This window comes from Petaurus breviceps, unplaced genomic scaffold (genome assembly GCF_028583685.1).
Source record: "Petaurus breviceps papuanus isolate PSGF00001 unplaced genomic scaffold, PetGlider_PUasm1.0 126, whole genome shotgun sequence".
NCBI lineage: Eukaryota > Metazoa > Chordata > Mammalia > Diprotodontia > Petauridae > Petaurus > Petaurus breviceps.
This window is the reverse complement of record NW_027185655.1, coordinates 57,029,320-57,056,903: the sequence shown is the minus strand read 5'-3', so window position 1 is coordinate 57,056,903 and position 27,584 is coordinate 57,029,320. Positions and strand designations below refer to the sequence as shown.

At 38.3% G+C, this 27,584-nt stretch overlaps 1 protein-coding gene across 1 annotated transcript in view; it reads left to right on the top strand.

The window, feature by feature from the left end:
* Window positions 1-27,584, top strand: part of TENM3 (teneurin transmembrane protein 3) — a 3,497,142-nt gene that overhangs the window by 3,253,120 nt on the left and 216,438 nt on the right. The window contains exon 15 of the mRNA XM_069096576.1: window positions 18,226-18,464. Within this exon, the coding sequence (XP_068952677.1) occupies window positions 18,226-18,464 (239 nt within the window). The remainder of the gene's footprint in view (window positions 1-18,225; window positions 18,465-27,584) is intronic.

The following is a 27,584-nucleotide window of genomic DNA, read 5'->3' as shown; positions in this document are numbered from 1 at the left end:
ATGCTGTACTTAGAAAAAAAGGAAGATGTTTTTTGTTCCCTCTAGATCAATTAACTCATAATGCTGACTATACTCACCATGAACATTTTTGCATATCCAGTATAATTATAAACAAAGTGTACACATATGCGTAATTGCTTTTAAAAAGTAGAGCTACTAAGACATGCAAATTTCTTTTTTTATGTATAAAAATGTCATAGTTATTTTAGCAAATGAGTGGCATTAGATAAAAATCACTGTTAGCTTTTATTAATTCAGGTAATGCAGTAATAAAATTTATCTCATTTAGAAGCTTTTGATTTAAAATTTTTTTCCTTGCAGGGATCATTTCCTGGTGTGAAAGTTGTCCAAAGAAAATAGCACATCATTTCAGGAGTGTAATAGATTTGAAAGTACAGCATGCTATCAGCATGACGATGTATTTTTCCTACCACACTAACTCACTGTGTCACAGCTAGAATCATCATATATTGGTTTCTTTGTTTCCATGTCAAGTGTATTATTTACATTTTAATAGACATTCATAATGTTTACTTAATTTTTTTAATCTTTTCCCCTTAGAAATCATATTAACTTTATGAATTTGAAAAAAAAGAATAACAAAGGAAAGAGAAGTTAAGCAAAACAGACACAAAGATTCATATAGGATGCGTTAATTATATGACAGGTACAATATGTTGATTTCCATAAGTAATGACTCACTCAACATAATAAGCATATGACTTTAGATATGCAAGATGGGACTATTTATATATTATATATAATAAGGAGGCTGATTTTTGTATGTGGTTTGTGGAATCAGTCTCCTTAAATTTCTTTAAAAACCCATATGGAAAAATGACACCATCTAAGTACTTGACCAAAAAGACCTAACCAAGGTCAGAGAGCAGCTCTGGTCAATGGGTTGAAAAACAGTAGAATTACATTTTTTTATATTTTTAATGAATAGAATAAAACTACTATTAATTTTTAAAAGCCTTTCTTTTAATTAAAATAAATGGGATTTAAAAAATTAATTCCATTTTCAAGTTCATAGTAACTGAACAGTAGTTTAAAAATTTATTTCTCTTTTAGGATTTGCTGTTTCTGAATTTTAAAAGTGTTTTTAATTAACTTTTTTTAAAAATTGAACCAAGCTTTTTTTTTTTTTTGCTTTTGCGCAAGTCCCACCAGCTAATTTGTAAATAGGCCAGTTTCTGCTTGTGTGCATTTTTTAACTCTTCTGAATCCAATTCAAACATCAGATGGATGGATGTTAATAATACGATTATTAATCTAGATTGATTGGAAGCAGAGACGTGGATCTAAAGAGGATGAATTCATTTCAAACACAGAGACTTATCCCAAAGACTTACCATTCCATGATAATTTGTGTTCTGGCCTGTCAGAGGGTTTAGAGAACTGATATTTCTTTGTAAAACAAAGATGCTCCAAATAAAATATTAGTGGGATCCATGCTTCAGTTTGTTGCTGTGTAAGATGAGAAGATTGAACAAGATGATCTCCAAGGTCCTTTCTATTTCTATGTGATCAAATCCATGGGGGGAGAATCTGTTCATGAGAGTAGTCAGAAGAAATGACTCTAGGTATGCAAAAGGGGACTATTTATACACATTAAGGTGACCGATTTTTGTACATGGCTTATGGAATCAGTCTTCTTAAATTTCAGTCACACCTGTACTATATATTTGTTACCTTAGATGTATCCCTCATTTTCCTCTAGGTATTTTTCTGTTTAAACAAAGACTGGGGAAGAAATAGACAAATATTTGAAACCTGATCTACAGTAGCTCTTGGAAACCTTATGAAATCATAGAATCTAGAGTTGGTCTGTAGTGATTTTACTATCTGGCCTCCACCCCATATAGGAATCTGGTTATAAAGCCATATACAGCTAATAATAATAATTACAATATTTATGTAAGACTTTACAGTTTGCAAAGGAATTTATAAATAGTATCCTATTTATCATTAAAACAACATAAGTAAGTGCTTTTATCCCCACTTCAGAGATGAAGAAAATGAGGCAGACAAGAGGAGAGTGGCTCACCCATAATTACACGGGTACTAAGAATCAAGAGACTATCTGAGACCTGAGTGAAATGTTTTTTAAAGTGTAGTGGTATCTCTCATTTTTATATCACCTTCATTTTAAAAGCTGTGGATTCCCTACCCAGAAAGCCATCCCTCATAACAAGGAATAAAAAAGAAAAGGGGAGGGGAGGGTTCAACATAACTAACCAGCATATTCACTGAAGCCAACAATACGTTCAGTATTCCATGCCCATCAGTCCTCATCTCTGTGAAGAGGGAGAGGACATAGGGTCCTTTAGCCATTTTTCAATCACATCCGACACTTTGTGACCCTTTTGGGGGTTTTCTTGGCAAAGATACTGCTTTACCATTTCCTTTTCCAGCTCATTTTACAGATGAGGAAACTGAGGTAAACAGGGTTAGGTGGCTTGCTCAAGGTCACACAGTGTTCGAGGCTAGATTTAAACTCATGATGATGAGTCTTCCTGATTCCACAGCCAGTGGAATCCACCATGTCAGCTAGCTGTCCCTGTATAAAGGGAAAGGAAGTACATTTTCTCGTCTCTTCAAGACCAGCCATTAACAGCATTCAGATTTGTTGGGATTTGTTGTTTTGGTAGTGGCTGTTGTTTCCATTTACAGTGGTGTAGTAGTCAATATATATTTACTTTCCCAGTTTTGCCTATTTAATTTGTTTGTCCTTCTATGCAGCTTGATATTTAATGAATAGAGCACTGGCCCAGAATCAGGAGGACCCGAGTTCAAATGTTACCTCAGACACTTACTAGGTGTGACTCTGAGAAATTCATTTCACCTCCCTCTGTTTCACTTTCCTTAACTGTAAAATGGGGATAATAACTACTCTATAGGGTTGTAAAGATCAAATATGAGACTATTTATAAAGCACTTAACCAATGCCTAGCATAGAGATTCTCAATAAATAACGGTTCTTTTCTCCTTTTTTGTATTGACCAAAATTCTCACCTAAGTTGTGTGTGGGGTTGGGGGGGGGCGGTGTATTAAGACCCACCCTCCATGAGAGGTAGCTGTCAACCTCTGCTTGAAGCCTAATGTTGGAACCCTCCTCAATCCAATGAAAATTCTCCTTTATGGTACTTAGGGCACCCCCACCCATCTTTCATATAGAACAATAACTCAGAGTAACGCAGTAAACAGTGATGAAATTTGGTAGTCTAGGTTTCCCAACACTCTTCATTGACTTTTCCCCAGTCAAGTACCCTTATCCAGACTTTTCTGCATCCAGCTGTGAAGCCAACTGTGAAACTGATTTATGTTCTTGAAAAATTTCTGTAGGGAGAAAAATAACACTTCACCTTTAACAGCAGTAGTTATGTTCCAGTGTATGATGTTTGCTACAATTATGATCCCTTGACTCTACATCCTCTGAATGGATAAGTTTATTGTATTTTTACAATGATCTTGGATATCTGAAATTGCCATTGTTAGAAACCTAAATAGAGTAAGATATGTGAGTGTGGATGTGACTGTCATTATATATGTGTGTGTTTGGGGGCAGGAGGGTTGCCTAGTAAATGTAGCATCTTTACAAAGATTGCCAGTTTTATCAGCAGCCATTTGAACGAGTGGGGGTGGGGTGGGGAGGGTGATTCTGGAAAGCAGTCTGGAGTAATCGTAAAAAAGTGACTAAAATGTTCATACCCTTTGACCCAGAGATTCCCACTGCTAAGCATATATCCTTAGGAGGTCTGTGACAAAAGAAAGACCCCATCAGCACCAAAAGCTTTTTGGGTAGTAGTGAAAAGCTGGAAGCAAAATAGAGGGAGGAATCCCCAAATAAATTATGGCACTATGTGATATTGCTGTATGTAAGAAATGATGAATATGAAGAATGTAGAGGGTCATAAAGAGAGGTATGAATTGATACAAAGTGATGTAAACAGAACAAGAAAATGACACATATAATGACTACAGTAATGGAAATGGAAAAAAAATGGAAAATCGAAAGTGAATACTGTATAATTATAATTACCTGAAGAAGCTTGCCCCCCAAAAAATATATACAAATGTCACTTCCTTCCCTTCTTGATGGAGATTGTAGATTTAGAATTCTGCCTGTGGTATTTGACTTGCTTTATGTACTGGTTAGTTTTGCTAGAGCTGCTTTTATTTTTATTCTTTGTTATAAAGAAAGACTCTCTGGATGGGAGAATGGCATAAGAGATGGGTCTCTGGAAAGAGAGAGGAAGAAAATATTTGGATATGAAGGTGTGGAGAAACCAAACAAAATTAAAGGAAAATGAATGAGTGGAATAGAAGAGGAGAAAGGACATTTTTTTTTTAATTTTAATCTATTTTAAATCTTAAAAATGACAATGGAGTGTTTGGGTTGACAGGAATCAACATGGTCTTCTTTTGTCCAAATTTATGACTTCATCTCTATTTGGACCTTAGAATATTGCAGGTTGGCTCAGGAATCTGAGAAGGGAAATGATTTGTCTATGGGTTACATAGCTAGGAATTGACAGAAACGGAATTTGAACCCAAAGTTCTTCTGTCTCCAAAACCAGTCCTCCATCCACTAGGTCTTGCTGCCTCTCAGGTACACTCGATATCTTTTTGGTTTGCAAGTAGAGAGAATAGATCCAAACAAAAATAGCTAGGAAAATGACCTGAATAAGAAAAGTTAAGGGTAAAGAAATAGTATTATCTGTGGGAAGAAAGTAGTTAAAGTATTTCAGTCAGCTTTAAGCACTTCAGGAGAATTTGCTTCTTGAATTATGGTTCCCAACTGTAGCAGCAAGCACCCCGGCGTCCCCAGGGTGGCTGCTCACACAGGTTCTTGGATCTGCTTTGATAAAGGAAAGCAACTCAAAATGGGTTAACAAGCTTACTTTAATCAGTCAGACATATATCGTTTACCTTGTTCAGGGGAAAAAGGTCAGCACCCCAAACTTCAAAATATACAGACAGAATTATCAAGACATTAACAGATCAAGCAGACAGCTTTCCAAACTGTCCAACCATTACATCCATACCCAGTCAACATCTGGGTTTCCACATCTGGGTTTTTCAAAGCCAGGGCGGGGTGGGGGAGGAGTGGGGGGGGGGTTGGCCTGGACAACGGCTTCCCAGAATACAGATCAAATCACAGAACACTTCTCAAAGTGAGCCCCCAAAACAAAGCTACACATCAGGGCTTATATAGCCTTCTCCTGGCTCAGAGAATGTAACAACCTTATTGACTCACTGGCCAATCAAGAAGTAACTACTGAAAAACAAGCCTCCCACCCCAGGCTTCAGGTGCACTTTAGCCTAGGGGCAGGGAAGATCTTCCAAATTTGCATTCCCATTACACCAACCCAAAGAACAATAGTAACAGGGAACAACAACAACAAAAAACTATTTTGGAGAAAGGAATAGGATGATTACATGATATATTAACATAGAGGGAGCTATTTTGGGGGGGGGGAGAAAAATCTTTATGATCCCCACCCCTCCCCCCTTGGATGTAAAATTGGAAAGAAAAAAAAAGTTGTCCTACAGAAAGAATTACTTTTCTTTTTCTGGACTACATTGCTAGTTCTCATTATGGATATTCATAGAGATCTAGTTCAGTTACCCATCATACCTAAAAAAGTCAAAAGGAAGCATAGGCCCCACTTTGGTGATCCCAATAATACAAAAGTAGAATCACAGTATGGCATAAGTAGCCAAGAGGTCAGAAAATAGTGAAGAGGAAATGAAAGAGGAAGAGGGAAAAGTTTGTGGCTAGAAGGGGTGAAATTGGGATGGCAGACCTGACAACAAAACAAAAAGACAGGATGAATTTTTTTAAAAAACGGGGAAAAATTTTGTGACTTTAAGGTTAGAACTTGGGATGCACAAAGTCCTCCCCCCCTTCCCCAATTTGAATATTAGCAACGATTGATCATTCAGTACCTGATCTACACAGCAGGAAGCAGGTTGAGGTAGACTTTAGATAGCTAGTATACAGGTGATGTTCGGATGTGTTATAAAGCCTAGAAGGGAACACCTGATGATATAGAGGAAGGGGAGTAAGATTGTTATGTGTCTAGCTAGGCCCAAACTGAAGCCCTCCTTGGAAGCAGCCATTGGGTTCTTCCGAGCCCTTTGATTCTGTGATACTCACTGAACTGATTGCACACAGAAGACAGTAATAAGCGGCTGCATATTGCTTTGTGCAGGTTTATGCAGCTGCTAGTGTGGGTGGGCTTTTCTCTGAAAATTCTTAGCAGCCTCTGCAGCCTTAGAGCTCAGGAATCTTGCCGAGCTTCTGAGGGCCAACATCGACTGAGGTCTCCTTCCAAATACATAGGCCTTTAAACCCAGTGTGTGCAGTAAGTATCTTAGGTGTCTGTGAATATATGTGATGAGAATCAGATAGACAGAGGGCAAGAACACCAGGAAAACCTGGCCTTGAAAAAGAACAGGTAATTCTTTCTGTGAGACTGCTTTCTTCAATATTATCTTAAATGACTGTCATAAAGTATCTCTTTCATTGAAATCAACATCAAAAATGCCACTTAATTAGGAACAATGATTTTCCCCCAAATTTATTTATTCAGTTCTGAACACATTGATGAATATATATTTAACATATTAATACACTGAATTAAAACTTGTGACTGAAGATTCTATAAAAGAGGTTAAACAGAACAGATTCTAAATATTATTCAAGCTGTCTCCATAATGGTTAATAACTGCTTTGGGGCAAAATCATTTATCTCAAGGATATATTGAAAAATGTGTGCTGTTTCCACCCGGACAGTATTCATCAAAACATATTTTCCTGTTCATCAGACAATACAAAAGTTGCAGAATGGCTGATAGCATGCAGTTTGTAACTTGATTATGTGTCTGAATGGTTTTTATTTCCCCTCAAGTGTTATCTGCCCCATTAGAATGTAAACCTCTTGAGGATAAGGATTGTCTTGCTTCCTTGTAAATGTATTCTCTGTACTTTGGACAATGCTTGACACATAGTATACACGTAAAAAATTCTCTCATTCTTTTCTTTCCTTTCTTTTTCTTTCTTTTCCTTTTCTCTTTCCACCCTTCTTTCCTTCCCTTCCTCTTTTTTTCTTTCCTCCATCTTTTCTTCTTTGTATCTATCTTAAATGACATATGCTGAAACCTTCCCTTGTTTCAACCCTATCATCATCACACTATGATGAACCCTGTTGAGGTCCAAGAAAAACTTTATGAAGACTTGGGGGCCCTCATCATCAATGTGCCAAATGAGAACATGTTTCTAATTCTGGGTGACTTTAACACCAGAGTAGGGACAGACTAACAGACATGGCAGAAAGTCCTTGGGAGGAATGGAATTGGAAACAGCAACAGTCACTGTTTGTCTGTGCTTCCTGACCTTCTCATCACCAACACTGTCTTTTTTTTCTTACGGAAATGCAATAAAAAAAGACCTAGGTCTCGTATTGTATCTAGGGCCATCCCCAGTCGTCCTGATCCAGGTAGCTCCATAGGAGAAAGCAGCACTAGTGACTTTGCCCAGCCCTCCCTTACTTAAATTCAATTCATTTACATGTCATAACATCACCTGCCTGATGTCATGATCCTCTTTGAGAATGAAAGACAAAAAAATAGACCAATCAGATAACTACAACTATATTTCCCATAGCAGTTAGTTCTAATCCTAATTTATCCAAGAAGAATTTTTATCCATAAGTGTGGGATTTGTTATTAGATCAGAAAGCTTCATTTTGAAAGATGTCATTTGGCATCAAAGAAATGTTATGAGAACTCTAATAAGTCTTAAAAGTCAGTAGAGAAGTAGCCTGGATTAACAGAACACTGAGGGGTGGCCAGGTAGCACAGTGAGTAAGATCACTAGCCCCAGAGTCAGGATGACCTGGGATCAAATCTGGGCTCAGACACTTAGCACCCACCCAGAAGCACCTGGCCGTGTAACCTTGAGCAAGTTACTTAACCCCAATTGCTTTAAAAAAAAAAAAAACAGAACTCTGAACTTGGAGTCAGGGAAAACTAGGCTCACATCCCTTCTCAGACATGTATTACTTGTGTAACCATTGGGATGTCACTTAATGCCTCTCAGCCTGAGTTTCTGCATCTGTAAAGTGAAGGGTTACAACCTGATGACCTCTGAGGTTTTCTCCATCTCTAAGTCTGTGATCCATATCCTTCTGGGATGAAAAGGAATGCAAGCTTCAAAATGTCTCCAAACTTAAAAATCTTAGAATCTAAGTATGTAATAAATTCAACCAAAAACATCCATTCCCACTTATCAGGAAATCTACTTTGAAATCAGAGCTCCTATGTAAGGCCAACTGGTGTTTTCCTTGAAAATATCTTACATTCCAGGGAAATTATAATGTTGCTTAGATGCAACCAGAAGTCTGGACATCAGGCTTCCCTTGCTTATGTTTCATGTAGTTAACATTTATTTGATATAGATGACCTATTCAGCAAACATTGGGAAAAAAGAGAAGAAAATAAAAACAGCCAGCACTATATTAATACTCAGGTTGGGGGGGGGGGGTGGAGGAAGTTGGGAGGGAAGTAGTAAATGCTTCTGGAGTGAGGCTGAATCAGTCAGAAAAGCATTTTTCTAACCCAACAGGTTCTCTCAGATAATGGAAACCATGCAGCCATCTTTGCAGGCCTAGCACACTGACTACTATTGTTAAGTTCCAACAACACTATGGAGACAGTAGTCAAATATTAGCTCATCTTTTTAAAAATTATAATCATTTGGTTTTTCCTGTTACCTCCTAAGCATGTCCTTGGTCCTAAATAAAATTCAGAAGAAAACTAAAATTGTTAAGCATAAAATACACAATTTTTAAATTAAATGAGATTAAAAGTTAGGAGCATGGTTCTTTTTATGACTATTTTTCTCCTAAAATCTTCATTGAAGTTTGAAAAAGATTACTCTAAATTTTCCAGGAAACAAGAGAGTTTCCATTATGGTCACCCTAACCTCCTCTCTAGAGAGGCATCATCACATAATGAATAGAATCAGGAAGGAAGGGAGGGAGGGTGGGAAGGAAGGAAGGAAGGGAAGGAGGGAGGGAGGGAGGGAGGGATTTATTAAGTATTTACTGTGTGCCAAGCATTGCATTAAGTATTAGTGAAACAGAAATATAAGACCATCCCTACTGTCAAGGAACTCTTATTCCATTTTGGGGAAACAACATATATAGGGTTCAAGTCCCACCTATCACACAGTGGTTGTTGGATCCTGGCAAGTCACTTGATATCTCAGAACCTCAGAAAACTCTTAAGCTGTGAGTTTCAGAGAAGCTACCTTTAAGCTTTAGGAGAAGAAGCTATTCCCGCATAGTTCCCTATACCAGTAAGAATACCCATCAGTTCAGAGCAAGGAACACATATCCCCAGCTGTTCATGGAATAATCCAGGGACCCATAATGTTATTGTTGGGGATACTTCTAATATTGCTGTTGTCTGTGATTCTCTCCACCCTTCCTTGCCTCCACAGACAGTCTTTATGAGTTGCACGTGGCTAAATGTACGTATAATGGCTGGACAATCCTCTAGTGCTGTCTGTCTCATCCCAGTACAGAGACTTTTATGGAAGGCTCTGATATGATAGTATCTTTCAAGCTCAGACTGCTCCTGTTAGCCTTCCAAGGCAGGGGATGGGATGACTTCATGGCAATGTGGGTAAATTTATCCTCTGGGCTATAGCCCTTTATTTATAATAATTGGTCATAATATCTCATATTTATATAGCCTTTCAGATTTGCAAAGTATTTTCTTCACAACAGCCCTGTAAAGTATCAGTTTCTCTATCAGATTATCAGTTTAAGTGTTAAAAATTTCCAGAACATATGTTTAATTATAGATGTATAAAATGACTAGTTTGGAAGAGGGTTGATAAATGGCTTTGCAATATTGTATATACAGAGTTTTCTCTGCCTGGTGTATCTGAACAAATTTATCAAAAAATAAAAAGCATGTGACATGTGTAAGAGTGGAATTATAGAGAATCTACTTGGTCTCTCAGTGACTGTGATGAGCAGATAGGGCCTAGTCCTGTGTTTGAATGCATCCGAGGGATGAATACCCCCTGATGGAGCAGAAACATGCCTACTAGTATTTTATTGTTGGGATACCAGAAACTGAAGGTTTGTAATTTAGGAAGGGTGATGTCTTCCAGAGCAGCTGTTCTTCCCCATGGTGTATAAAAAAGTCTGTGAGATCATCTTGGCCCATTTCATTCTCTCTTGCTTGTCAAGACTCTTTAGCCTTTTCCAGAGTGCAGCTTAATGGATGAAGGGAAGGAGAATTGTTGACGGTGATTTGCAACAGAAGCCCAGGAGAGAGGCAGGCATATGCCTGCAGTCCAAGAGGGTAGCTCATGGGTAATGTTTCTGAACTCTGAGGTCCAGTGTGAGTAGAGGAGGTTTTTAATTTACTAGGCAGCATGATCCCAGAATTTGGCCTTTAGAGAAGGGAAATTCCTGGGCAGTACTAGCTTTGGGAGTTGTCTTTGGGTTCAAGAATTCAAGAGTTCCAAAATTCAAGAATTTCCAAGTCTGAGAGTTGAAAGAGGAGATTTTCCACAGAAAGGAGATTTACTGAAACAGCAGGCTCCTAGAGAAAGAAAAGGTTAGTCCACCTAGCTCCTGCACAAAATCCTACCTAGAAGAGCAAAGTTGCTTGGACAATGCATGTCAGATATGAAGAGGATTATTTATTCAGTGATTCCCCAGAGTATGTTTTAGAAGAAATCTAAACCAAGCTATCTCTCCAGTGACAACCCCATTGAGATTTCCCTGGAGCAAATCCAGGTTGGTGCAGTTAGCCAAAAAAAGAAAATGACCACAGCAGTGGACCCAGTACAGGTTACTTGAGAGTCTTTAGAGAGACCATAGGCCATGTGTTATATTTTTTTTTTAAATGAGGATACTCAGGTACAAATTGGTAAATTGACCTGCCCCAGTACACACAGCTAGGAAATGTCAAAGCTAGCAATGGAATGCAAATATCTTGACCCTGAATCTTATGCACTTTCTAATATAGCATGTTGACTCTTAGTATTTTCAAGTTACTCGAGTATTACACTTGATTGTTATTGTTATTATAACAATTTGTTATTATTGTTATTATAACAATTTGTTTTATTTTATTTACTTGATGCAGAGATGTTTAAGGCATAACATCAAAATTGATGCAAGCATATAGACAAAGTGTAAGTATAGACTCAAATTTACTTTTAAAAAAATCTGGTTGATTTACTGTTGAAAGTAGTTTTGTGGGAGATGACTTTAACAGAAAAAAAGGCTCTTCTGTCTAGAGCTGAAAAGGAATTCAGAGCCACATAATCCTACCACCTAATTTTACAGATGAGGAAACTAAGGCCCATTGAAAGGTCAAGTGACTTCAGCTCAAAGTCACATAGGAGACAAGTGCAGAGGTGAGATTTTACCTCACATCTTCATGCATAACAAGAAAGAATTTAGCAACCATCACTTTTTTTCACTCTACCATGGATAATAGGATTTAAAAGAGTGATATAAAGGTTTAACTAGTGTAATTAATCCTTGGGGGGATGGAAGAGAAACTTCTTGAATAAAGAAAATTAGATAACATGAAGACGAGGTGGGAGAGTGGAGGTATGTCTATAAATTCAGCAAGCATTTTTCATATATTTGAAAACACTTTCTTCAAAACAAACCTGTGAGGTTGGTGGGACGAAGATTCTACACATAGGACAGCCGGAGAGACTGAGATTCAGCTAAATTAAACCAGTTACCTGAAGTCACTCCTCTATTAAGTTGCAGAGCTGGGATTCTGAGGACGTGCCTCCCAGCCCTGGGCGCTAACTCCTGGACTGCCTTGTGTTCCCAGGGGAGCTGAGGTGCTAGGATTCCGAGTGCAAAGTGACCAGAATTAGAATTTAGGTTGCAGCCCTGCCTGAAGGGAGGAGGGGGCATAAAAAGCGCAATCAGACATACTGTGAACGAAAAGAATCCTCGGGACTCTGACAGCCTGGCAGCAAGGGGACAAAGAGGAGTAATTGAAAATTATACCAAGTCTGTCAGTTGGAGAGAATTACTACAGTGGCCAAGAAGGGAGGGAATGGGGACAGGAAGAAAGATGAGGGGGATTCAGTCTTTGTCCTGCTCATTTTGAATGTGTGACATGACCTCGGGAAGGAAATCTCAGAAAGTCAGTTAGAAAGATGAGCTAGAACAGAGGGTGAAAATCGCGGATCAGAAGGGACGTTTGCAAGCAGATCAGCCAAGCTTGCCGCGAGTCCTTTCGTTTGCTGGCGTTTTGAAAAAGCCACTCTTAATTGTGCCTAATACAAAGTAATCCTCCTCGTTTTTGTTTTCGTTGCCGCATAGCATTACAAGTTAATGATGCCGCGCGGTCCAAAGCTGTCGTCTGGCGGCGGCGGCTGTTGTTCCCCGGAACCCCCCTTGAGATTCCAGTGCCACCGAGCAACTGTTAGTGTTCACTGACCTTCTGCACCAGCTGGCTTTGGGGCTTTGAAATTGATTTTCCTCATCTCAGTCTCTGATAGTCTCTCTTCAAGTGTGCCTCTCTAGTTCATCACCAGAGTGGAAACGGTGGCACAAATAGCTGAGGAACTGTAGGCAGGCATCACACAGGGCATCATTAGAAACATCAGAACAGAAATCAGCCCGTTCCGGTGTGCTCGGTGTTAAAAGAGGCTGCTACTTTTATTGTTGAATACAATGGGGAATTTTTCTCAGAGGGTTGAATTTTTTTTTTATATATATAATTCTCAAATATGGTCTAAAAAGCAAAGGAAATGTCTGCCAGTGTTCAGACAAGCACCATCTGGATCCCAGGTCATAGCAATACATTTGGAATGTATTGTATTGTATATGTATAAATGGATAGACAGAAAGATAGATGCATACATAAACAGATTGTGTATTGTATATGTATAGATGGATAGACAAAAAGATAGATGCATACATAGATAACATGCATAAACAGATTGTGTATTGTATATGTATAGATGGAGAGACATATTCATACACAGATAACATGCACAGATAAACTGATACATATGTAGATAGACATGTGTATGCACACATATATGCACATGTGTGTAGAATATACATTTGCAGAATTCTTGCATGCTATTTACATATTCCCAAAGCTCCATAACCTGGTATATACCATAGGTAGAGGACCATGGAGGGGGAGTGTGCCAGAGAGTTAGTAGAAAAAATAATTTTCCTGTGTAGAAAACTGTTCTATACTTCACCCATGCAGAGGAGAAGGTATATATTAATCATAGTCCTCATTTGTCTTCCTTCTATTTCTTGCATATTTCAGGGAGAGGGACATTTTTGTCCAGGGGAAGTAGGCATCCATCCATTTTGAACCCCAGACTAACAATCTTGTACCAAAATGAAAATGAATATATATTTATGTGCATATTGATATATGTAAACACTTTGAGGCTTTCACACAGAGTAATACATACAATAGTGTTTTAGATGTATGAGCTCACAAATGAACTTAACATATAAAAATCTAACCATTTTTGCCAACTTGCAAAATCACAACCAGCCCTTCCCATACATACTAGAGGCAGTGTAAAAGGTTGCATTTTCAATTTCTTGCCATTTTTCTCTTCCATATATCCAGATTTATTTAAAAGCCAGTCTGGTTTTATTTGGTTTTTATAGACTTAGACCTAATAAGTTATTAATGTGGACAGGCATTTAGAAAGAGGAGAAAAAAAATCTTGTGCATCTGATTCATAAATCTGTGACCAAAAGTTGTTAAATTCTGCTTTTTCCATGAAGGCATGGAATAATAGATCACCTCTCCAAATTTATATTTAAAAATAAATTAGAAACAAAGTCAAGGAACCCTATTTAAAAAGAGTAGACTATCATGCCTGGCTTTTCAAGAAACTCTTCAAGGTGCCATGTTTGAAGCATTTCCCTGGCATTATTACATAGCAGAAATGTTGTTCTTGTGGATAGGCAGCAAATAGTTGTACTGATTTCCATATTTTGGAAATTGAGTCAGTGCTTAATTCTACTTAGTATTCCCAACTATGCATAGTAAGGCATTTGCTGCTACCACTAAACTGGTTATGTGACTTGCATAATTTGGAATGTGTTTTGTGTTTTTTTTTTCCCCTAACAGATTTACCTTCCTGATTATGCTTTGTTTAGAGTACAGGTAAAATGAATTTTCTATCCCTGGGGACATAAAACTGGTTTTGGCCATGACTGACACTACTGGGTTGAACGGAGGAAAGCCTATCTCTGATTAAGATGTTACCTCAGATACCTGACAGAATAGGAGATGTGCATGCAGATAATTGAATTGACTTCCATGAGCCTGTTGTTTCCGAAAATGTTAAATGCCAGGTGTAACTATAAAGGAATGATATTAGTTTCCTGTCTTAATGAACAGCATATTTTTCTTCATCTAAGCACTAGGAAGCTCAGTGGATAGAGCACTGGGCCTGAAGTCAGGAACATCTGAGTTCAAATTTGATCTCAGACACTAGGTGTGTGACCCTGGACAAGTCACTTAACCTCCTGTTTGCCTTAACCCACTGGAGAAAGAAACAAAAAACCACTCTAGAATCTTTACCAAGAAAATCCCATGGAAAGTAAGGTCTACAGACTCACACAAAGAGTCAGACTGGGCTGAACAACAACAAGCAATTATTAGCATTAGGGCCATCTAAGGATTAAGCTGAAAGAGAGATAGTGAGTTCCCTGAGGCTAGGAGTATTTAAGCAGAGAGTGGGTAACCATTTACTCCAGATTTTGTAAGGAAGATTTATTATCAGGTAGGAGTGTTTGGCATTCCCAGTCTAAGGTTGTGTGAATTGTAAATAATCTTTGAAAACTTTTTATAAAGAATTTCAAAAACACTCCAAACAGAAATCAGGGTTAGAACCATCCCATCTCAGATCTCGTGCAACCAGAATCCACTCTGGTACCATCTCCGAAAAGTTGGCATCTAGTACTACTTTTTTTTAAATTAATTTTATTTTGATTCACAGAACAAAATATGCATTTTACAATAAAAAAAAGATAATTGCACGTGAAACTGCAAGTCTACCATATACAACTTGCTACTCCCTCCAAATAGACAATAAAATTACTGTGTATATTTCTTTTTTTTCTCTCCCTCTCTGCCCTAGAGATGCCTACCCTTAGACACAAATAGGCAAATGTGTGTGTGTGGGGGGGGTGTATAATTATTTTATACATACTTCTATTTATCAGTTCTTTCTCTGGATGCTGATAGTGTCTTTCTTCATGTGTCCTTTATTTTTAATTTCTGTATTTGTAGTAGTCAAAATGATTTAATCACTCAAAATTGTTCCTAAAACAGTATTGCTGATGCTGTATACAGTGTTCTTCTGGTTCCATTCGCTTCACCCTTCATTGTTTTGTGCAAGTCTTTCCAAGTCCTTCTAAGACCATTGAGCTCATCATTTCTTAGAGCACAGTAGTATTCCGTCACAACCGTTCACAACTTGTTCAGCCATTCCCCAATTGATAGGTACTACTCTTGAAGATCTTTAGTGATAAACAGCTTTCTACCTTCCAAACTATACTCTTCTATTTTGGGACAGCTCTAATCATTAATTTTTCCCCCTCATAAAGAACTGAAATATACCTCCCTGTAACTTCATTCCATTGTTTGGACTTATGACCTGTCTGGCCAAATGAAAACTCTGATGCCTCCTCCATATGAGAGCCCCACAAACCAATAAAGATAGCTGCTTTTTTAAGCTTTCTCTTCTCTCCTTCTGAATATGCATCTTCTGTTAACTGATCCTTGTATGGCATAGTCCCAGGTACCATCATCATCACGATCCCCCTCTTCTGTCTGTATTCCAGCTTCTCACTGGCCTTCTTAAAATGTGATGTCCAGAACTGAAACGGATACTCCTTCCAATGTGGTGTGACTATCACCTCATCCATTCTGGAAACTGTGCTTCAGTTAATGTAACTTAAAATCTGACCAGCCCTTTGGCTACTACATACACATTTGGGGGTGAGGGAGAACAGATTAATCTTTTACTAAATTTACCACTAAATTGCTCAGATATTTTTCACATAGTAACTATTATCTAACCGTGTCCCACCCCATCCTGTAATTATGCTGCTGATTTTATCTCCTTAATAGCGCTTAATATTTATCCTTCTTAAAGTTCATCATATTATTTCCATCACATATTTTCAGACTAGTGAGAATTTTTTGGTTGTCAACCATATTATCCATTACATTAACTGTCCTTTCCAGCTTTGTACCATCTGTAGATTTGATAAGCATTTTATCCATGCCTTCATCCAACTTACTGATGATGAGAATGTTGATATACTAGCCAAGCACAGAACCCTGTAGCACACCACTTCCTATAAGGTCGCACAGATAAAGTTCCACTCTGGTAGGTTAGTACACTCTGAATCAGCCCAGTATGTGCTGTAATTTAGTTCACGTCTCTGCAGCTCATCTTAAGAGCAGGGAGAGACTTTGTTCAGTTCAGGAACTTTGTAAATTTCAGGACTCTTTCTATTTGTGTGCACACTTTTTCCACTGTTAAAGATGGGGTCCCAGGCATTAGATAATCTTCATGTGGCAAAAAGGTGACCTTTTGGGGAAAAGCCACTGTAGGGGTAGGTCGGCTGGCCATGAATTGTTACCAGGCCTGTCCTAGGAGCCCTGCTAGCTTAATAGGACCTAGCAGCACATCTGCTGTCCTAACATAACCTTTGAGAACCCAACATGACCCCCAAGCCCCCATGAAATATTTAAGGAGGAATTTAACACTGAGTCTAGTAACCAGAGAAAGACAAAGATGAAAGAGAAAAGGAGAGAATAAAGAGGAGAGACTAGTAAGTCAGCAAGCATTTATTAAGAACTTACTATATACCAGGCACTGTGATGAGGACCAGGGATACAAAGTAAGGCAGAAATCTTCTAGCAGGGGACACACATGCACATATATACGTACATGCATATTAGATAGATAAAGAGCATACATATACATATCTACATATTATTCAGTATTGTTCAACACATGCATGTATAGACATATACGAAATACATACACGTTAGATATGCATGTACATATATACACATATACATGTACACAATACAGATTATATACCTACAGTGTGTATATATACTTACAAATATTCACTATATACACAGATGCATGCATACATATTACATACTCACATGTGTACATACATACTAGATGGATAGACAGAGACAGACAGATACGCAGTGCTAATGGTAGACAATTTCAGGGAAAGAGTGAAAAGAAGGACTAGGAAAGACCTCTTGCAAAGATGAGATTTGAGTTAAGTTTTCACAGAAGCCAGAGAAGTTGTAAAAAGGGGAAATGAAAAGTATTCCTTGCCTAAAGACAGTCAACCAAAAACCCAGAGTTCCAAAGTGTATGAAGAGCAGTGAGAAGGTCTGGTTGCTGGACCTATATAAGTCTAGACTATTTAAATAAGAGTATAATGTTAGAGACTGGAAAGGTGGAAGGTGGGTTGGCCAGTTGGGAAGGACTTTTGCGTGCCACAGGGAGGACTTCACATGTGACCCTGGAGATAATAAGTCACCAGAATTTACTAAATGGGGGAGAATGATGTACTCAGATCTGCATTTCAGGAAGATCACGGTGGAGAATGGAACGGAGTGGGGAGACACATGAAATGGGCAGACCACCTAGCAGGTTGTTGAGCCAATTCTCTAGGCATGAGGTGGTGAGGGCCTGAACCAGGGAGGCTGCTCTGGGTGTAGAGAAGGGGATATATCCAAGTGGTGGGGGCGTTGTTTTGTCTTTAAGGATACTTATTAACTTTCACAATCTAATCTTTTTAGATACTGTGAACTATATAGAATATGTTCAAAAAAAAAGAGGAGAGATATATGAATATAGATGTATCCCCTGAGCTATCTATACACTAGATATACCTATATTTATAGATAGATATCTTTCCACTTTGTATAGGTCTGTCTACAGCAATATCTCTATCTATAGATGGATACTTCTATTTAGACACAGCTCCATATAGATATCTCATAGCTCCATCATATATAGCTACATCTCATATGTTTCTGAATGTCTGTAGATGAAGATATAGCACCTTATGTCTCACATTCTCACGTACTTGTTTCTTACAGTGATATTCTTCATTTCCACAGGCATTTCCTATTCAAAACAGGAACAGGGACGACGCCACTGTTCAGCACCGCCACACCAGGATACACAATGGCATCTGGCTCTGTTTATTCCCCCCCGACTCGGCCACTACCTAGAAACACCCTATCAAGAAGTGCTTTTAAATTCAAGAAGTCTTCAAAATACTGTAGTTGGAAATGCACTGCCCTCTGCGCTGTAGGGGTCTCTGTGCTCCTGGCAATACTGCTCTCATATTTCATAGGTAAGTCCCCATTCTCATGATTGAAACTAGGTCCCAATTAATACAGATCATAAATCTCCTGAAGTAGTCACGCTATTCCAGTTCATACTTTGTATTATCACTGAGCTGGAACCAGTGACTGTATTTTACGTAATTATAAGTTCAAATAGTGGAAATGTTAATACATGAAGCCACTCGGTGGGGGGGAGTCCTCATTCACACTAATCGGGGCCTCTCTGTATTATTACTGTAAATCAGGAGATCCATATTACTAGTGGTGTGATCTGATGTATATATTTACTTTGCCCAGCAGCATAGCAAGAGATTATATTTCAGAGTGAGGTGTCGGTATTGGGCTGGTAAGTATACTGTGTAAATCACAAAGTATTTTCATTAAATTTCTGGAGTTTTAGATAAATACAAAAGTATTCACTTGCTCTCTTTTTTTTAAGGAAGCTCTTTCCCAGTAAAATACAGCCTTCCTTGCCCACTGAGTTTAAAATGTTTTTGCTTTTTGGCATATTCTTAATGAAAACATGTATCTCTGCTACATTTCATGCACACAAAATATTTCCTGCCCTTTCTGAAATAAACATCAGACAGGAATCTCCGTGGCTGCATAGTCAGTAGGGAACTCTGCCTACTTGTGGTATCACACATCTTTCAGCTAACTCAGCAATCTAAATGTAAAGCCCATCACTCAGGGCCATCACCCAGCACTCAGGAACACTCCTTGGAGGGCTTCAGGCCCATAAAACAATGAATGGATTATAGACTCATTCACATATGTGGAATTTTTCATCTTTGCAGATGGAGTATTGATCATCTTTTTCATTTAATAAGTAATCCAAGTAATGCAGGCTACTAGTAGAAAGTTGCCCATAGCCGTATGACTTAACCATTTCACAGCGTGCCAGAACACACAACCAATTAGAAATTATTTCTGAAATGTGAGAAATTAGTACAATAGTTTGTGTCCTGTTCCTAAGTGATAGAAAGGGCTCCCTGCTTTGAAATACTAATAGTGTTCACAAAGACGTAGCATAGATTGACACAGCGTGGCTGACCCATGAAGAAAAAAAAAAAACTAGCAATGCAAATTCACATTTTGTTTTTTAATTTATGGAATAAAACAAGCATTTCCATAACAAAGTATAATGAAAAATATGATTGCTCATGAAAATCGCATATTCACTATATTTAGTGAATATATTTATTATTATTTATATATTTACTATCAATATATTTATTTCTTTGAAATAAACAAAGTTGTCATGCAAATTTCCTTTTTTCCTTCCCCCCCACTTCAAAGTTAGCTACTAGTAGACACAAACAGACGTAACTATACGTATAGGGATGTGTATACACACATACATATATACATATATATATATATATACACAAACACAGACACATATATATGCATGTGTGTAAAATTATTCTATACATACTTATACTTTTATTTATCAGTTCTTTCTCTGGATGCAAATAGCATCTTTTGTCATATGTCATTTATAGTTAATTTGAGTCTATATAATATTCAAAATAACTTAATCCTTAAAAGTCATTTTTAAAACAATATTTGCTATTACTATACACAATGTTGTCTTGGTTTTGCTAAAGACGCCCTTCATTATTTCATGCAAGTCCTTCTGTGTTTTTCTAAAATCACTGAGCTCCTCATTTCTTATAGCACAATAATAGTATTCCATCACAATCATACACCACAACTTGTTCACCCATTCCCCAATGATGGGCAAAGGAATCTATGTGTTTTAAAATATTTATAGCAGTTTTCTTTGTGATGCCAGAGAACTGGAAATTGCAGATTCAAGTTTCCAAACGAGTTTGTGATGTTCCAGGAAATCCTGTGTGTGGAATAATCTGATCATTCTTTGATGAGTTGCATTGTTCTGGTGCCTAAATTACTCCTTAGTTTTAAGTTACATGCTTTCAGGAACTGTTATTAACTCTTGTGGGTCACAAAGGTTAGTCCTTAAACAGCAGTGTATTCTTTAGTAAAGACTAGTAGGCTAGAAAAAAAGGAATCAGCTCGGAGACAGAGGCAGAATTATTAAGGCAGTCATGCTGTATTGTAACTGTGCCATCTACAAGCAGTACTAGCTTGCAGAAATGTTGAGATAGTTCCCCAAATAACTGGCAGTAAATGGCATGTGAGAAATTAGACTTTTAAAGGAATCTAAAATTTTAGAGCTGTAAATGAATCGAATCCAAAGCTTTCCTCATAGAGAAGAAGGAGCTCCTGGTCCAGAATGACCAAGGTCACACAGCAGGTTAATGTCATCGACTAGAACCCAGATATCCTGACTTCCAGTCTGCATCACACTGCCAAATCCATTGCCTCAGAAGATTTGTACACTGAGTCATATGTACGTGTGAACTTCCAGTGAAACCCTTCTCCAGTGGCTCATTCTAACTGAAAAATTTTCCCTCCCTCATTTGTTCTTTCCTTCACGCTGTCTAAATGTCCTCTTTAGTTCTGGAGTTAGTGCCAACAGGATCACATGGGGATGACCCTGGGCTCTCAAAGGCTTTGCCACTGAAGTGCAGCATCTAATTGGATCTACCAAAGTGGGGATTGCATCTAGTATTTATTTGGCAATGGATGGTGTGTTGGTTGCCAGGAGTCCAGCGTTGCTAAATTTGTAAAACCTCTTCACCACAAAATTGGCCACTGGGAGAATTTTTGGAGCCACAGAAACTCATGACATTTTCTGCTAAAATACAGAGGTGCTTTTTTGTCTCTTGATAGGAGTGTTCATCCCTGTGGAATCACAGCTCTTTTCAAGTATAAATGTAAATGCATGCAAATGTAATGAGAAATATCATGTATTGTATTTCCCTATTAGAATTGTTTTGTGCATATATGTCACCATAAATTTTGTGACCCATATCTTATTTCCCAAAGCATTTAAACATAACAGAATTAAACACCTGATCGACAAAACTAAAAAGAAATCATACTTTCTTCTTTCCCAAATACAAAAAAAGAAATAGTTCATTACTATTTCACCTGTTTCTATTACCACCACCTCAGAGTTATGCCATTACATTTCTTTGTTACACAGAAAAACAGCATGAATAGAATAAGAAACAAAGCTAGTTTTTTAACTTACCCGTAACATACATCATCTTTAAGAAATGTTGATTCCTTTCATATATTTTATTTTCAAATTGATTCATCAGTGATAACATTTTTATTATCCTTTCTGCAATATATTTGACACACACAATACCTGTGAGAAAAAACTAGGAGACTTATTATTACCCTTTTTCAAGGAACAGGGAAACTGGAGCCCAGCGAAACCTGTGACTTGTCCAAGGTTGTATATCTGGTCGGTGGCAGGGACCAGGTTAGAACTCAGGAATTCTGACACCTAGTCTAATACCCATGTTGTTACCCCCAGAGGCTGATCCGAATTACCAAAGGGATGCTCAGCAATTTTATTAGCTAATTTATTCCAGGAAAGAACACATAAGAGTAAATTTTTTGTTTCCTTTTCCATTAGTGGTGCCTTTTTGCATAATGATGTTTTCTTTATGTCTGATGACAGAAGAGCTTTCCTCTGTTGGACATGGTCATCTTCAGCAAAGCCATTGGCTTCTGGGGGGACATCTGTGAAGCAGACAAGGAGGAAGAGGGTGCCTGCCTAGCCAGCCATATCAGTCCTGGGGCTCAGTAGGGTAACATGTCACAGTCACATTGCCCTCACTTCCAGATGTTTGACTCTGGCCATCGTGAGAAGAGGGACTGTGTCTCTGAATTTTTCCCTCCATCACTTCCTCTTTACTTCCTCCTTCCTTCATCCTCTCTGAATGTCCTCTTCATTTCTGAAGGTAATGCCAAGGGACGAATAAGGCAGCCCAGAATAATGAGCTACTCTACCACGAGCTTCTCTCCCACCATTTTCTTCTTCTCTTTCCAATAGGGAAGAGAGCTGGAGTGAGCTGACGGCTAGAACATTAATATATCACTCCCATCAAATGGTGCTCCCCCAGGACATTAGAAGCAGCTCCCTTCTCCTTTGGATTTAGAGTGGAGGAGGGGCGGGACTGGAACATCGCAGCTGATAAGGAATAAATAAAGCAGCATAATGGATGTACCATTATTTCGCCACTTCTGAGTTTATGTGTTCAAATTCAGTTCAGCAATCATTTATTAAATAAATCTAAAAAAAAAAGTAACCCAGGAGGCAGCACTATATGAAATAGGGCCCTGGATTTGGAATCAGAGGACCTGGATTCCTCAGGATGAATGGAAGAGGGATGAAGCTGGAGGCAGTACGTGTTATGTTGTAGTAGTTCAGGTGAGAGAGATAATAAGTGAATTACGAAGGTGAAAATAGGAGTGGAAGGGGCTGAAGGGAAGATTGTGGAAATGGAATTGACAGAATGTGGGAGTTGATTAAATTTTGGTGTTAAAGCATGGTAAGAGTCAAAGATGATACCAGGATTTTGAGCCTTATTGTAAGTGGGAGAATTGTGACACCATTGATGCTCTGGGAAATTAGGAGAAAGGGCATATTTTTTGTAAAAGCTGATGTTTGGGGGGATATGAATTAATAATATTAAAAGCAGTAATAACAGTGATAATTAACAATAATAGGTGAAATTTCTTGAATCTTTAAATTTTACAAAGCAATTTACAACTATTATCTCACTTGATTCCTGATAACAATCCTGGGAGATAGGTACTATTATTATCCCCTTTTTACAGATATGAATTATAAGCACAGGTTAAGTGACTTGCCCAGAGTCACAGAGCTTGTCATAGGCTAGATGTGAACTTGGGTCTTCTTGACTCCAGCTCCAATGCTCTGGATACCTAACTGGCTTGCTTATGTTCTATAGACATTTGAATTAAGATGTCAGTCAAATATATGTGGAGACCCCATAAAAAGTTCAGATTATGTGGATCTAGGATCAGAAGAGAGATTACGACTGAAGTTAAAGGTTGGTAATTTATCGAAATGGAAGTGATCATGGAAGCCACTTAAGTGAATGAAAGAAATTATCAGGAAGGGAATAAAAAGAAGAAAGCCAATCAAAGACAGAGCCTTGATATCACCCACACTCAGGGGACGGGATGAAGGAGAGCAGCCTAAAAATGAGACCAAGTAGGATTGGTCAAAGAGGTAGGAGGAGAACCAGAGGAGAGCAGTATCCCAGAAGTCAAGAGAGGAGAGAACATCAAAAAGGAAATGACCAAAAGTAATTTTTTTTTTAATTTAAACAACAAAAAAGTCAAAGAACATGAAAACTAAAAGCAGGTTATTGGTTCTGACATTTAAGGAGGCATTGGTGATTATAGAGAGAGCCAGCCATTTCAAATAGAGCAATAGATAGCAAGCCAGTTTGCAAGAAACTGAGTATAGAGAGAGTGGAGGCAGCAGGTGTATGTAGATTGTGCGTCCTAGAAGTTTGACAGTAAAGCAGCGTAGAAGAAAGAGTTGTTATTGTCCCAGGCTTTTCAGTTGAGTCCACCTCTTTGTAACCCCATTTGGTGTTTTCTTGGCAAAGATACTGAAGTAGCTTACTTTTTTCTTCTCCAGGCCATTTTACAGACGAGGAAACTGAGGCAAACAGGGTTAAGTGATTTGCCCAGGGTCATACTGCTAGTAAGTGTCTGAGAGTAAATTTGAATTCACTAAGATGTGTCTTCTTGACTTTAGGCCTGGTGCTCTATCCACTGTGCTGTCCAGAAGAAAGTACAGGATCTAAAATCAGATGACCTCATTTCTGATCCCAGATCTGCTACTTGGGTGATGTTGGGTACCCCTGGATTTGTTTTCCCAATCTGAAAAATGAGGGGTTAGGACTAGATTGCTTTGAAATCTCTTTCCTCTTTCTAAGTCCCAATATCATAAAGTGAAGGAGAATTGGGGCAGTAGCTTGAGGTAAGAGTATGGCTGACAACAAATTAATACGGCAAGCCATTATGTCCCATTAACTTTTTAAAGCTAGTAGGATGTTGTCATCTAAGAAAATGCTTCCCTAGTACATTAAGGGGCACCTTGAAACTCAGCATGCCTTTCAACAATGAGCATGTTGCTAATTCCTAACCCTCCACATTAAGCTTAGTGCTAAGTGCCAGTGGTACAGGAAGAACCAGAGACATTTTATACCCATCATAAAATTCCCATCCCAATCCTTTTGAGCCCTGATGTACCCATTCCTCCTCTTATTTCCACTCACTAAAACTCCAGAAGGAAAAATGTTGGCCAAAGGCACCGGCAGCTGTGAGCTTTGTACAGAGGGGAAGATTTCTCACTCTCTGTGGTTGGTCATGCTGTTTTTGCTCCGCATGGTGGAGAGAGAGCAGGAATCCAAGACCCATTTCCCTGCCTCATTTTCTGATGACTTTGGGAAGTAGATGAAAATGCCCCACAATTATTGTGCTACCGAAAAATCAGAAACTACTCCACAAGCACAAGTATTTGGAATGATAATGTTAGAAAATGTTAGCTCTGGAAGAGAAATTCGAAATAATCCAGTCCAGTTCTTCCCGGCATGTGCCTTTTTATTGTACAAATAGGAAACTGAGTCTGAGCTTTAATGAGAAGCAGAAACCCTTCAATCTAACTGTTAGCATGTAAGAGTCAGTGTTATTGGGAGCTCGCTGATGGGAGGAGTCTTTGGTCTTTTTATCTTCCATGGTCAATCCAGTGCCTCATGCAAGGCAGGCATTTAATTATTGCTTGCTATGGAATTGAATTGTTTTGATACTAATTAAAATGGGATCAAAATTAATAAAATTATAGTGGAAGCAATACAAACAGGGTAATTTTGCCCCAGGCTTATGCCCCTCTAATAGCTAGCCTGAAAAACTGAAAAACAATGGTAGGCCCTTACGAGCAGTAAGACATAATTTCATTTTTCTCCCTTGAAATCACACAATAAGGCCTGGATAAAGGGAGGGAGGAGACAGAGAGAAGGAGAGAGAAACAGAGACAGATAAGCAGAGAGAGACAGAGAAAGAACCAGAGACAGAGAACCAAAAGGAGAGAGATAAGGAGAGAGAGAGGGAAGGAGGGAAGGAGAGAGAGAGAGAGAGAGAGAGAGAGAGAGAGAGAGAGAGAAATAAAGAGAGAGAAATAAAGAGATAGACCCAGAGAGAAAGACAGAAAGAAGCAGAAACAGACAACCAGACTGAGGAAAGGGGTGGGGGTGGGGGGGAGAGACAGAGAGAAAGAGAATGAGAACTTTTTAGAAAATATTGTAGCATTGTGTTTTCTTTGCATTCTTGCCCCAGTGGTTAGTTCTGAATAAAAGCTTGCATTTCTATAGCACTGAACGGTTTACTGAGAGCCTTCATTTCAGCAGTCATTTAAGGGAAGTATTGTAAAGCATTATAGAATGATAGAATGCCATAGCAGGGTTAGTTAAGTCATTTGCTAATAAAGATTTGTAACTGTGTGGGATTATTATTCTAATAGATACTTGGCCTAATCTTACCAACCTCCGTGCTACAAAGTTTTAATATTCTGATTAGTCGTTAAAAACAAAAGATATAAATTCTGGCTTCTTGTTTTCCTTGGACAGCTGAAACAAACTAGTTCCTGAAATAGATATCGTTGTGCAGCTGCTAAAAAGGCTGTTTAACAACAGAAGCATTTCTTAGATCTGGCAAAAACATATCCTGTCCAATCCGTGCTCACTGCAGTTCTGATTCCTTAGCAGTTTATCTGTTCCATTTTTATGTCTATTTGCATTTTATGAACATTTTTCCTCTCTCTGTACCTTGAAATTGATTATAGTATTAGCCATTTATCTGCGGATGAGGGTCAAAAGGAAAACATATGCCAGCCTTTTACTATTCATGAGAAATCAAGCATTTAAATATATATGGCAAAATAAAATGTTGTGACATTCTTTTTTTTCTTCTTTTGACATGTCTTTGTAATAAAAGTGCTTTTTTATTAGGTTATAGAACCCAGCTAAGCAATGAATTACATACCATTTTTCACTGCTGCTTCTTCTAACAGTTGAATTACATCTACAAAATATATTTTGACTGAGACAGTAGTCGAATTTTCATACTAATTTGATCTAAGCTCATTCTAGAAAGGATTGTTTGTTGTATATTATATATGTGTATATACATAATATCACACATATTTAAAGCCTGGAAACAAAAATGTCTATGGCCTATGTATCAATTTTATTGTATTCTTATGGGAAACATGAGTCAGTGAAATATTAAAGTCTGAATGCCACAACAGGTAGCCTGAACCTACCTAGGTGAATTTAAGCTCAAAAGGAACTGCATTTCCCTTGCAAGGAAAGTATTAGGTTATAGTGATTAGATATCACTTGACACATGATGGAATGGAGTACAATAAGCATTTAAATGAGGAATCAAAAACTTAGAAGACAGAGAAAAGAGAGAGACAGAACCAGGGAGAGACAGAAGTGGGGCAAGAGAGAAGGAACCAGAGGCCCTCTAGGTCCTCAAGTGTGACCCCCTTTAACGGAATCCAAAGTTTGAGGTCTTAGAGGACAAAGCTTAAGGACCCAGAGGGCCGCATGTGATCTCGAGGCCACAGGTTCCCCACCCCTGGACTAGATCACAGAATCTTAGCATTAGAACTGGAAGGAACCTTAAAGGTTTTGTCCAGATCTCTCTTTTTATAAATGAATAACCAAGATTTCGAGAGGTTCAATGACTTGTCCAAAGTTGGAAGGCAGGTGGTGGTAATTAGTTCCAGAAGTTGAATGCAGGACTCTTTAATTGTATTCTTTTTCCATAGTACCACACTTTTATCTCCCATGTCAGTCATGTTGTGAAAGAAAACACTGAGGGGAAAAAAAAAACAAGAAAAATAAAATAAGTTGTGTGTGTTTTTAAGTATATGTCGAGGGGCAGCTAGGTGGCACAGTGAATAGAGCACCAGCCCTGGAGTCAGGAGGACCCGAGTTCAACTCCTACCTCAGACACTTGACACACTTACTAGCTGTGTGACTGTGGGCAAGTCACTTAACCCCAATTGCCCTGCCCTCCCCCCTCCAAAAAACAATAAAATAAATAAAGTATATGTTGATCTGTATCCATACTCCATCAGTTCTTCCTCTGGGAATGGAAGGCTTTTTTTCATCATGAGCCCTTCAGAATTGTCTTGG